This window comes from Haliotis asinina, chromosome 4, assembly GCF_037392515.1.
Source record: "Haliotis asinina isolate JCU_RB_2024 chromosome 4, JCU_Hal_asi_v2, whole genome shotgun sequence".
Taxonomy (NCBI): domain Eukaryota; kingdom Metazoa; phylum Mollusca; class Gastropoda; order Lepetellida; family Haliotidae; genus Haliotis; species Haliotis asinina.
The window spans coordinates 12,136,342-12,150,223 of NC_090283.1; the positions used below are offsets into that span (position 1 = coordinate 12,136,342).

The 13,882-nt window shown below is 37.3% G+C and overlaps 1 protein-coding gene across 1 annotated transcript in view; it reads right to left on the reverse strand.

Moving 5' to 3' along the window:
* Positions 1-13,882, reverse strand: part of LOC137280769 (inositol 1,4,5-trisphosphate-gated calcium channel ITPR2-like) — a 131,254-nt gene that overhangs the window by 64,454 nt on the left and 52,918 nt on the right. Inside the window, exons 15-21 of the mRNA XM_067811983.1 lie at positions 13,673-13,764; positions 13,190-13,213; positions 6,751-6,876; positions 6,155-6,205; positions 3,983-4,063; positions 3,116-3,174; positions 1,106-1,235 (exon numbers count right to left, since the gene is read on the reverse strand). Coding sequence (XP_067668084.1) covers positions 1,106-1,235; positions 3,116-3,174; positions 3,983-4,063; positions 6,155-6,205; positions 6,751-6,876; positions 13,190-13,213; positions 13,673-13,764 — 563 coding nt within the window. The remainder of the gene's footprint in view (positions 1-1,105; positions 1,236-3,115; positions 3,175-3,982; positions 4,064-6,154; positions 6,206-6,750; positions 6,877-13,189; positions 13,214-13,672; positions 13,765-13,882) is intronic.

Sequence of the window (13,882 nt, forward strand, 5' to 3'; positions counted from 1 at the left end):
TAACTGCAGTATACAAGTGCAGTGGACTGCAGTAATACCAATTGTTTGTTATATATGAACATATTACCATATATGCACTGTAAGTAACAGGAACTGAACTGCCGTCTGTAGGTTCAATGTAAGCATGTTCATTATAAACTTGGGACTGAATGAGTGAATGAGTGAATTTAGTTTTCTGCCTCACTCGGCAATATTCCATCATTATGGTAGCAGTCTATAAATAATTGAGTGTGGACCAAACAATCCAGTGATCAACATCATGAGCATCAATCCACACAATGGTTTACTGTCAGAAGGTTGTACATGATCACACACTGCTGATAATTGTTAAGTCCCCATGCTTACAAGACTACCAGATTTTTTCATGGTAAATCTTACAGGGTGTCACAGATAGTTGTGTAGCATAAAGAGGCACATGTGCATGGCGCTCACATCAGTTTCAGTCACTGAGGTAACAAATCACTATTTTTTTTATGATGAACTTACGGTCAATTTGTGTGGAACTTTCTATGTTTTAAAGAAGATATTCAATACATATGTTGATAAGCCTTAACTAACATTGAGATTCTTTCTTTTCAAACTTAAAACTAGAAAGTAATACTTTTCACTTAATGTGAATTATGTCTTCAAGTGTCCTCATGATATAAAAAATCACACAAAAAATTTGTTGCTCACAGTCCAGTGGCAGATCATTTCATTTATTCACAGACCAGAAATTTTGAATACATGTGTGAAATCTCACAGTCCAGTGGCAGATCATTTCATTTATTCACAGACCAGAAATTTTGAATACATGTGTGAAATCTCACAGTCCAGTGGCAGATCATTTCATTTATTCACAGACCAGAAATTTTGAATACATGTGTGAAATCTCACAGTCCAGTGGCAGATCATTTCATTTATTCACAGACCAGAAATTTTGAATACATGTGTGAAATCTCATTTTATTTTCAATCAACATCTTCATGGATGGAATACTAATAAAAAAATCACGACTTGAGAAAATTATGTTGCACAGCTAAACCTGTAGGTCTGATGAATGTGTATTAGCCCTACACTTGGTTAAACAAACGAACCCAGATCAGATGCTGGATGATAAACCTACCTCCTTGTACTCGAACTGCGTGAGGAAGAAGTCGATGTACTTGGCTATGTATAGCTCATTTTTGCGACTGTCCCCCATGAGGTACGTGTACAGAACATCGTACGCCTCCACGAAGATGTTAGTCAGATGCCTGTATGGTAGAAGGGTCATACCAGATAAAATGAAACAGGTTGAATGTCAATTCTTTGTACATACAGTCTGTTTGGCTCAAATGTGGACCAATGAACTGCAATCTAACTTGAGAACTAACAAACATGAAATACTCAATAAAACGTTGATCTTAATCAAAACGTCAGACCAACTTGTGAGTTTTTAGCAGAATTTATGTCCTGAAAATAGAAAGGTTGTTTAACAAACTATCATATCAATATTGACACAGTTCACTATATGTTATGAGGGTATGAGGTAGGAGTGTAGAGAAAGGAACAGCCAGGTGTTTGAGAAGCATGTGCACAAGTGCTGCCAAAGTTATTGATTCATTAACCTGTGCTATGACATGTCTATCCTTTCTCGCACACCTGACTGTCCCTTTCTTTGCATTCCTTCCTTCTTACAAATAGTGAACTGTGTAAGTAATTTAAAGTCCATGTTTGTTAAACATTGTTAAACGTATAAGAATGAAGATTTTTATGGATATCAACTTCTTTATGAGAGAACACAACGTTTCGGAGTTAATGCTTACTCCTTCATCAGGTGATTGAGAAAGGGATACAGAGGTGTATTTATATGTACAGTTAAAACAATAACAAAGTAACAAGTGGAATGAGTTAATGAAAGCTAGTATAAACAAGCACTGATGGGAAGCCGATAGTTAAGATAACAATGATGGAAGCCAATGGTAATGCATTACAGTTGATTGGATATGTTTACATAACATGATTGGGGATAAGGATGGAAGCCAATGGTGATACATTACGCATGATAGGATGATGTACATAACACACGATAGGGGGTGAGCATGTTACATGAGGGTTGGTGATGTACAAACACAAGTATGTACTCGGGTAGATAGGCTATACATGAATTACATAGATAGAATGTACACAGGTAGATGAGATTAATTTATCAATAAGTCCCAGGCACTTGGTAGGTACACTCCTTGGTCGCGGTTGATGGCTGTGTGGTGTGCTTATGAGGGGACTGCTATACCATTTTTAATCATTACTAGAATATTGCTAGTATAGTGTGTTGTTTTTTTGTTCAAAGACACACTCAGAAACATTCCAGCTACATTGCTTGCATGGTATTACAGTTATAACAGATATCATGAAACGGGGATGGATTTTCCACCTTAATTACACTTTGAAAGCAATATAGTATGTTTATAAGGCTGCTGCTTATACTATTTTCACAGACTGCTAGAATATTTGTTGTTTATTGCAGTACTCAGCAACATTGTGGCTATATGGTCAATAATCTGCAAATAATCTGCAAATAATTCAGTCTGGGCCATACAATAAAGTGATCAATGTCATGAGCATCTGTCTACACAACTAGGATGCAATGACATGTGTCAGCCAAATCAGCAAGTCTGCTAACCTGCTTGCATATTGCTTGCCCACTGTGATACCATAGCTTCATATGAATTTAGTCACTTTTATACTGGTGGACAGTGGTCTGTCTCAACCAGTGCTGCTTGAATATTGCCAGCCCATAATGACAACATGCCACAGTTTCATATGAAATTACACTGATACTGGTTTCAAGTAGCTTTAACTCCTTGCTTTAAGCTCTTTAGTCTGAGCACCAGGCAGGGCAACAACAAGTGACACTGTTTTTTGTCTTAATGCAAGACTTGGGTGGGGATAAAACCACTCATATGTGGATAGACACTCTATATTCATATTGCTGAACACCCAAATTGAAATTCTGAAATTTAATTTTCTTTATATTATTCAGAAGGAATGGTGGAATAAAAAACAAATCATTTAACACAAAAGCTGTATAGCAACGCAAATGCAAAGAGAATCCATTGCAGCATATTCATGATTTTAGCATATCTTAACTTACGCTCTGTCATCTTTTCCACGGTACGGAATCTGGAGGAGACTCACAAGCAGCTCCACAATCTGTCAACACACACGGCCACGGGTTGTAACGAAAGTTAAGCTCATGTGCCATACAAAAGAACACTTGTATTAAGAATACAACCACAAGTTCGTCACTACTAAAGAAATTGGAAATCCTAATCAATGCCTATACAAATTTTACAAAGAATCTTGACAATTTCCAAATAATTTCTTTCATTTCCTGATACCTCTATTATTAGTACTGCTGAAACATTATGTATCAAACTACTGACGCATTGCAATTGTTGAGTCTCTTATACCGATGCATCAGTAGTATTTGTGACTATTGATAGTTTAGTAATCGACTTTCGTAGATAAATGTGCAGCACAAAATACAGGATGTTTGGGTGCAGACTTATATATATATTTTTTTAACTGTTTACTTGATCTGGTTTCAAGTTTCTTGCCAGGCATTAAAAGAGACTGAAACTACTTCAACTTATTTTTGTTTCATATCATCTAGAAATTCATGTGGAAAATGGCCTCAAATGAGACAATTCATGGAGAAAACGACTATTGCAAAGAGGGGTTGCAAAAGACTATCACTATCACAATAGCTGTTTCCCTTCAATAGTCAACGTATGCACAAACTGGCATGAGTGATATACATATATATATAACAAAAACACAGAGAACATGGAACCTGCATTAAAAATATGATCGTGTAGCTCTCGGATCACCATACTTCACTATTTCAAAAGCCACTGTGTCAACATGTATATTTCTACAGCATTTAAGACAAAGAAAAGTGAGTGATATTGCACTTTCTGAGGTGAAACATGGAAGTACTGTTTTCCTACAAACTCACCCTGAGATTTCTCATCAGCTTCTGCCGACGCTTGTTTGGCACACTATCCACAACCATAAACTGTTTCATCTCTGACAGTGCCTACAACAGAAGCAATTAAAATATTCACTCATCACACAAAATAATGAATATAAACACATTTTCTGCAAAGAGGGCTGTGTCATTTCTCTTGTTTCTTACAGTTTCATTACTGAACATGGAACAACTTTAAATTAGAAAAAAATCAAATGAACTTTGACAATTAGCCTTGAGATCAACAGGACAAAAACTACAACTTACAGTTAAGAAAGCAGAGCCCTGGTCATCAAGTGTTTTTTTTAACTTTCACACCAGACATTTATGGTACATAAAAAGACTACAACCTGGACTATTGACACAAAATTCTTTTTCAGCATTTACATTGAATAAAGAGCTAAACAGTTTGTACAACAACTAACAGAAATTAAGATACTTAAAGGTCACATGCAACCAAAAAATCAAACATTATTAAAACACATTTATCACTTATTCATGACATATAATATACATTGCTGCTTTTTAAAAAACGAATAAACAAAATTATAAGCGTACAATCGCGATTCAAAAGTGCAATATTTTGTACTTGGGCTTACTTCCCTCGAAACGAAGCCTGCGGGAGACCGAACCTAGTCATACCGGGTGGATATGCACTCAAGTGTAACGACGGTTTCCGATTGGCTGGTTCATTTGCTGATATGCTGAGGGCTCATTGTGTGTACAGAAAGATGATCTGTTTGATGGGCATTTTAGAAGTATAGCCAGTAACAAGAAAGTAAGATTCTGTATGGATAACAACTTCTTTTTGTGTACTTGATGCGTCGTTTCAGTGTGGATTCATATACTGTTGTCAAACAAAATCATATACACTAAAAGAAGTCGTTATCCATGAAGAATGTACAGAGAGATGTTGGGTTTGGAAAATACATGTTCTCTGAATTTGCGCTCGATCCAATTAAAAATCATGTCAGTAGAGATGGTCAACTACTGCGTGGCTGGAATCTGTCATTACAGAATCTGTCAAGTACAAAGCAGGACTTGAAACTGACAAGAGTTTGCACCAGTTTCCGTCAGATCCAGTCATCCGAAAAAAATGAATGTAGTATGTTTGCAACCCACAGACATAAAACCTGTCATGTGTATCACATGTGCCTAATTACATAATGTGGCAGACACGGGACTTGGGTGCACGAGTCATAAATCAACTTATTTTCTTTATGTCGTATAGTCTGATAGGTGTTAAGTTCAAATTGCACGTGGTCAATGATTGAAGCTGTGTATTGCATGTTGTCTTTAGCAGACAGGCAGGCAGGCAGACATATAGGTGTGAATAAACCAGACACTGAGCTTTCTCTGTGGCAGAGACTGCTTACCACAATCAACAAGTTTTTTTACGTAACGAGAAGATTATTTAATTGTTTGTGTACACAACCAAGATTAGACTACTGCTCACAACCTCAGACACTGGGCATGCATACTGTTTCGAGCTCCACGAACCTATTCACTGCGCATGCGTCACCGGCGCAGCGCAGCACAGCTGTTGAAACCAGTTTTCCCCCCAGCGCTGGGGGGAATTTAGTGAAACGTTTGAACTCCGATTTCGCGGGCTTTTTTTTCATCGCGTTTTTTTCAACTTTATAGGTTGAATTGGCATTTTTTATGATTTGTTTCGGTAAATGCATACTGAAAGGTACCAGAATCTGCAAAGTTGTGTTTTACGTTGCATGTGACCTTTAATGAGATTTATTCTAATAAATTTTATGCAAATCAGGTTTCATTGAGTGTAAAAGGGAAATAACTTATGAATATTATATGAATAGATCATTGAAAATCAGATGTTGTTAAACGCCACACTTGGCAACAATACAGCAACATGATGACAGTCTAGCAGCTGTATGAACCAGATAATCCAGTGATAAACAGCATGAGCATCAAACACCACAACTGAGATATGATGACATGTGTCAGTCAAGTCAGAGAGCCTCACCAACTGCTCCCATTAGTCGCCTCTTACAGCAAGCATGGGTTACTGAAGATCAATTCTAATCTGGATCTTCACAGGTTACTGGAAATCAGAGATGTCAACAGGTGCTCAATAAAGAAACGGTAATCAGGTTGCCTAAACTGCTACAGATTCAGGCAGAATTCTGTACTTACCATTATAACAGTGTGGGCCGACTTGGCATTCAGGATAACATCCTCTTTCTTCTGGAAAATCAATTCAGTCGATAATTTAGTTATTTAGGATGGAAATACATTAATATATTTATTGTACTTCAGCATGTCTGTAAATCAAGATTTCAGATAATAAATCATTTTCAAATGTATGACCAACTTTCCTAGATGAAGGTCACACATAAAATGCGATTCCATTACATAAGAAATTGGTCATAGTGCCATCCTGATTTTCTACCATGTTAAGATTGGTTTTCATTCGCATGGGACTACTCAACAAACTGCCATGTAAGGATTAAAGTCACATTACTGCCTCATTCCATTGGGTATAATCCATCTAGTCCAGGGTAAAAAGACCCATTTACAAACCTACTACAATTTCATCCTACTGGGTACCCATGCCATGCACCCATTTCCCTGATTTCAAACAGTCTTTTGCCTAAGATTAACCCACATGTGATGGAAAGTACAGAAACTTCAGACACTGATGAATCACTCCTGAAAACTGCCCCCATCAGAAGTAGTCGGCAACACATAGACTTCATTCTAGAAATGTGAAAAATGTCCGCTGCACTCACATCCTTGACTAGTTTCTGGATGAAAGGCACCATTCCTGCCATGTAGTGGAAGATGTCGACAAGTTCAGTGTCCACTGCTTGTAACGTGAAGGCGTCATCATACTGCTTCTCTCGAATAGCCTCGATCTGAACAGTCACGCGACAACAAGGAGATATTAACATTCACATTTCAGCATCAGCATCTACCAGTTCCTAAATGCTTCCAGTTACAACTATAAGAAACTGGCTGCTATAGTTACATGACCGGGAAAGCCTCATGTTTAGCACCTAGTCAATAGTCTGGACCAAACAAAAATGAAACCCCATATTATTTTGCCAGTAGTTGGCTGGTTGTTGTTTGTGGCAAATTCAGCAATATTCCAATGATATGATGGTGGTCTGTAAATAAATCGAATCTGGACCGGGCAACCTGGTGATCAACAGCATGAGCATTGACCTTTGCAATATGGATATGGCGACAATTCTGTCAACCATGTCAGAGAGCCTGACCACCCGATCCCGTTAGTAGACATCACAGGTCCTTTTTGGCAGTAACCCATATGGGGAATCTTGTCAATTTCTAATCTCTTTCACTGGGTCTTTACTGATACAAAATGGTTGGTTATCAACACAATGAATCCAAATTTGAAAATTCCAGTGATATACGAACAGCAGTCTATCTCATCAAAGTCCTGAATTTGATACCCCTGTCATAAAGATCTGACAAAACATCCACCAAATATAACGTCACATGAAGTCTCTAATGGTCTCATCAATGTGGACTTCAAAACTTTCAGATAAATACATGATTTTTCTATCAAACACACAGGTTGTTCAAAATGGAGAAAAACACCTACGTTAAATGAAGACATATCATTTTAGGAAGACATTTGATTGGCTGAAAACCCAATATTACATGGGTGTCAAAGTCTGCTCTGAGCATAATATAATGAGGGGCCTTTGTCAGGATGATGACAGAAGCATCAAGTCAAAAGAAAGGTATCTCTTTATGACATTGTACTTACACACATGGATACACAGCCTAACATAAATATACTTACACACATGGATACACAGCCTAACATAAATATACTTACACACATGGATACACAGCCTAACATAAATATACTTACACACATGGATACACAGCCTAACATAAATATACTTATACACATGGATACACAGCCTAACATAAATATACTTATACACATGGATACACAGCCTAACATAAAAAAAATTACACACATGGATACAGAGCCTAACATAAAAGTACTTATACACATGGATACAGAGCCTAACATAAATATACTTATACACATGGATCCAGAGCCTAACATAAATATACTTATACACATGGATACATTATCTACACAGAAAAACATAAATATCATACTAATTCCATGGCCAGGATGTTTTTTTCAACTCAAATATGCATTTTGTCATATTAACAATAGTTGCAATAGTTGCCAGCTGCCACAATACTATTGCAATAGTTGACAGCTGCCACAATACTATTGCAATAGTTGACAGCTGCCACAATACCATTGCAATAGTTGACAGCTACCACAATGCTACTGCAATAGTTGACAGCTGCCACAATACTATTGCAATAGTTGACAGCTACCACAATACTACTGCAATAGTTGACAGCTACCACAATACTACTGCAATAGTTGACAGCTGCCACAATACTATTGCAATAGTTGACAGCTGCCACAAAACTGTCGCAATAGTCGACAGTAACCACAATACTGTTGCAATAGTTGACAGCTACCACAATACTACTGCAAAAGTTGACAGCTACCACAATACCATTGCAATAGTTGACAGCTACCACAATACTATTGCAATAGTTAACAGCTACCACAATACTATTGCAATAGCTGACAGCTGCCACAATACCATTGCAATAGTTGACAGCTACCACAATACTATTGCAATAGTTGACAGCTGCCACAATACTACTGCAATAGTTGACAGCTACCACAATACTATTGCAATAGTTGACAGCTGCCACAATACTACTGGAATAGTTGACAGCTACCACAATACTATTGCAATAGTTGACAGCTGCCACAATAACATTGCAATAGTTGACAATTACCACAATACCATTGCAATAGTTGACAGCTGCCACAATGCAACTGCAATAGTTGACAGCTACCACAATACTATTGCAATAGTTGACAGCTGCCACAATACTGTCGCAATAGTTGACAGCTACCATAATACTATTGCAATAGTTGACAGCTACCACAATACTATTGCAATAGTTGACAGCTACCACAATACTATTGCAATAGTTGACAGCTGCCACAATACTATTGCAATAGTTGACAGCTGCCACAATACTATTGCAATAGTTGACAGCTGCCACAATACGATTGCAATAGCTGACAGCTACCACAATACTATTGCAATAGTTGACAGCTGCCACAATACCATTGCAATAGTTGACAGCTACCACAATGCTACTGCAATAGTTGACAGCTGCCACAATACCATTGCAATAGTTGACAGCTGCCACAATGCTACTGCAATAGTTGACAGCTGCCACAATACTATTGCAATAGTTGACAGCTGCCACAACACTATTGCAATAGTTGACAGCTACCACAATACTGTCGCAATAGTTGACAGCTACCACAATACTATTGCAATAGTTGACAGCTACCACAATACTTTGGCAATAGTTGACAGCTACCACAATACTATTGCAATAATTGACAGCTACGAAAATACTATTGCAATAGTTGACAGTTACCACAATACTGTCGCAATAGTTGACAGCTACCACAATACTATTGCAATAGTTGACAGCTACCACAATACTACTGCAATAGTTGACAGCTACCACAATGCTACTGCAATAGTTGACAGCTGCCACAATACTATTGCAATAGTTGACAGCTACCACAATACTAGTGCAATAGTTGACAGCTACCACAATACTACTGCAATAGTTGACAGCTGCCACAATACTATTGCAATAGTTGACAGCTGCCACAATACTGTCGCAATAGTTGACAGTTACCACAATACTGTTGCAATAGTTGACAGCTACCACAATACTACTGCAATAGTTGACAGCTACCACAATACTATTGCCATAGTTGACAGCTACCACAATACTACTGCAATAGTTGACAGCTACCACAATACTATTGCCATAGTTGACAGCTACCACAATGCTACTGCAATAGTTGACAGCTACCACAATACCATTGCAACAGTTGACAGCTACCACAATACTATTGCAATAGTTGACAGCTGCCACAATACTACTGCAATAGTTGACAGCTACCACAATACTATTGCAATAGTTGACAGCTGCCACAATACCATTGCAATAGTTGACAGCTGCCACAATACCATTGCAATAGTTGACAGCTACCACAATGCTACTGCAATAGTTCACAGCTACCACAATACTATTGCAATAGTTGACAGCTACCACAATAACATTGCTATAGTTGACAGCTACCACAAAACCATTGCAATAGTTGACAGCTACCACAATGCTACTGCAATAGTTGACAGCTACCACAATACTTTGGCAATAGTTGACAGCTGCCACAATACTGTCGCAATAGTTGACAGCTACCACAATACTATTGCAATAGTTGACAGCTACCACAATACTACTGCAATAGTTGACAGCTACCACAATACTATTGCAATAGTTGACAGCTACCACAATACTATTGCAATAGTTGACAGCTGCCACAATAATATTGCAATAGTTGACAGCTGCCACAATACCATTGCAATAGTTGACAGCTACCACAATACTATTGCAATAGTTGACAGCTACCACAATACTATTGCAATAGTTGACAGCTGGCACAATACTACTGCAATAGTTGACAGCTGCCACAATACTACTGCAATAGTTGACAGCTGCCACAATACTATTGCAATAGTTGACAGCTGCCACAAAACTGTCGCAATAGTTGACAGTTACCACAATACTGTTGCAATAGTTGACAGCTACCACAATACTACTGCAAAAGTTGACAGCTACCACAATACCATTGCAATAGTTGACAGCTACCACAATGCTACTGCAATAGTTGACAGCTACCACAATACTATTGCAATAGTTGACAGCTGCCACAATAACATTGCAATAGTTGACAGCTACCACAATACCATTGCAATAGTTGACAGCTACCACAATGCTATTGCAATAGTTGACAATTACCACAATACTAGTGCAATAGTTGACAGCTACCACAATACTACTGCAATAGTTGACAGCTGCCACTATACTAGTGCAATAGTTGACAGCAACCACAATACTATTGCAATAGTTGACAGCTGCCACAATACTACTGCAATAGTTGACAGCTACCACAATACTATTGCAATACTTGACAGCTGCCACAATACTATTGCAATAGTTGACAGTTACCACAATACTACTGCAATAGTTGACAGCTACCACAATACCATTGCAATAGTTGACAGCTACCACAATGCTACTGCAATAGTTGACAGCTGCCACAATACCATTGCAATAGTTGACAGCTGCCACAATGCTACTGCAATAGTTGACAGCTGCCACAATGCTACTGCAATAGTTGACAGCTGCCACAATACTATTGCAATAGTTGACAGCTGCCACAATACTATTGCAATAGTTGACAGTTACCACAATACTACTGTAATAGTTGACAGCTACCACAATGTTATTGCACTAGTTGACAGCTACCACAGTACTAGTGCAATAGTCGACAGCTACCACAATACTAGTGCAATAGTTGACAGCTGCCACAATACTATTGCAATAGTTGACAGCTGCCACAATACTAGTGCACTAGTTGACAGCTGCCACAATACTATTGCAATAGTTGACAATTACCACAATACTAGTGCAATAGTTGACAGCTACCACAATACTACTGCAATAGTTGACAGCTGCCACTATACTAGTGCAATAGTTGACAGCTACCACAATACTATTGCAATAGTTGACAGCTGCCACAATACTACTGCAATAGTTGACAGCTACCACAATACTATTGCAATAGTTGACAGCTGCCACAATTCTATTGCAATAGTTGACAGTTACCACAATACTACTGCAATAGTTGACAGCTACCACAATATTATTGCACTAGTTGACAGCTACCACAATATTACTGCAATAGTTGACAGCTACCACAATATTTTTGCACTAGTTGACAGCTACCACAATATTACTGCAATATTACAACTACCACAATACTGTTGTAACATTTTATGTTACTATGGCAATAGTGCAAAAAGCCCAAATAGTCATCGATAGTCATGCTGTTCACAAACAACATCAATGATAGAGACTACTGCTAAAAGTCCAGAATGACAACATTTACAACAAAAAAAAACAAACAGAAAAACACAGTAACAATAAAATAGGTAAAAATGTACACAATCAAGTAACACTGGCACACAACCATCTCAGTAATTCCAGAGCTTGTCAAAAATGTCCAAGTAAGATAATGAAATCACAAATGTACAATAGATAAAAGAAATATCCCAACGTGTTCATTTCAGTAACTTTCCAAGGTTTCATTCATGTGTCATTATAAAAAAATAAGAAAACTTAAGAACTTAAACTATTCTTATTATTATTCTGTGATAATCAACAGGTCCCCGCAGAATAACCATGTCTTGTGTGTGATCATAATTCACCAACACTCGGAGATATATACTAATACTAGTATATCTGGCATAATGATATAAATAAAAATGATTTGAATATACAAACAACTAATCAAACAAACAATGAGGAAGATGAGACAACTTCAGACTTGCCTCAATTTTCTTTTCCTGTGATTGTGAAGTGCATGGTGGAAAGAAGGGTGAAAGTGAAGGATTGTGGGTTTGTTACAACGTCATCAGACAGACTGATGACAAATATCAGACTGAACAAGTTGCTGCATTGCTTTAAGATGAAATTGTGAATTGAGGAAGATAAAAAGGTCCAGTTTCTATACATACATTCACATATTAAGAAAGTATTTCAAAGTGTAGTGTTATCATAAATAAAAATAATGCAACTGAACCTGTCCTTACAATTCATTAAGAAATCTCATTGTTGCTAAACTTGAACCTTGCAATAGTAATTTTAAGTGCATGAAAAAAAAAATGTTTATGAAACAGCAATTTCACAATAAGGAAACTAAACACTCTTATTCTGTCCCAAACTGATAAATTACAGCTTGCATAACAATAAGCATAACGACATATCCACAGAAAAGTCTGCTCATTAGTTCGATTGATCAAACATTCTTGAAAAAAAAATGACTGCAAAATATGCACCATAAAACATTCTTCGAGCTATGAAATGATTTAAAAACATTTGCAAGAATGAAGAAAGAATAAGGTCATTCTGAAATCAGTTGAGATGAAATGATGACATATAGCAAAAATGACAGAACATGTATATGAGCACTGGGAGTTGTCTCCCCCTTACTTTCATCTTTGTTCCGCTCTGCTGCTGCTCTCAAGAAATTGTCATTACATTATTTAAAAGCTTCTTTTATTATTATTGAATACCCCAAAGAATAGACTTAATGTGTGTGCAATACTTATATTACAACAAAACTATATCTAATGTAATGCTGATTTTACTACCAAAGAACATAGAAAGTGTTTTAGTATCTTTAGACCCCCAGTATTTGTTTGACAAAAAAGGTTTGACTTTCTATAACTCAGTCTAATAGCTAATCCTTAGTGATAACTACATAAATGTGAAGTTGTGATCTAAATTCTTTCCTCTAAACTTTGACATGCTTTCCTAAAATACTCATCTAACTAAAACACACACTTATTTTTCGACACAGTATGCAGAATACAAGGTCTTTATATCATCCTATGCTGGAACACTGGTTCATATATTTATTAATTTGTTTTACAAGTTCATGATAGTGTTCATGACTACTGGTCCAACTGTTACCTTCTTGAGCTGAGCTGTGCTGTACTTGAGGGCACCCATGGAGTTATCCTTGTCCTCCTTCAGCTTGGCTCGTTGCTTCCACATGTACTCCTCTGTAAAACAGACACTGCAGAATACACAATCCTGATACGTGACCACATAATACATGTATATAACCCACATAGACACCTCAGTAACAAAGACACTGCTTGCCAAAATGGACACAATCTA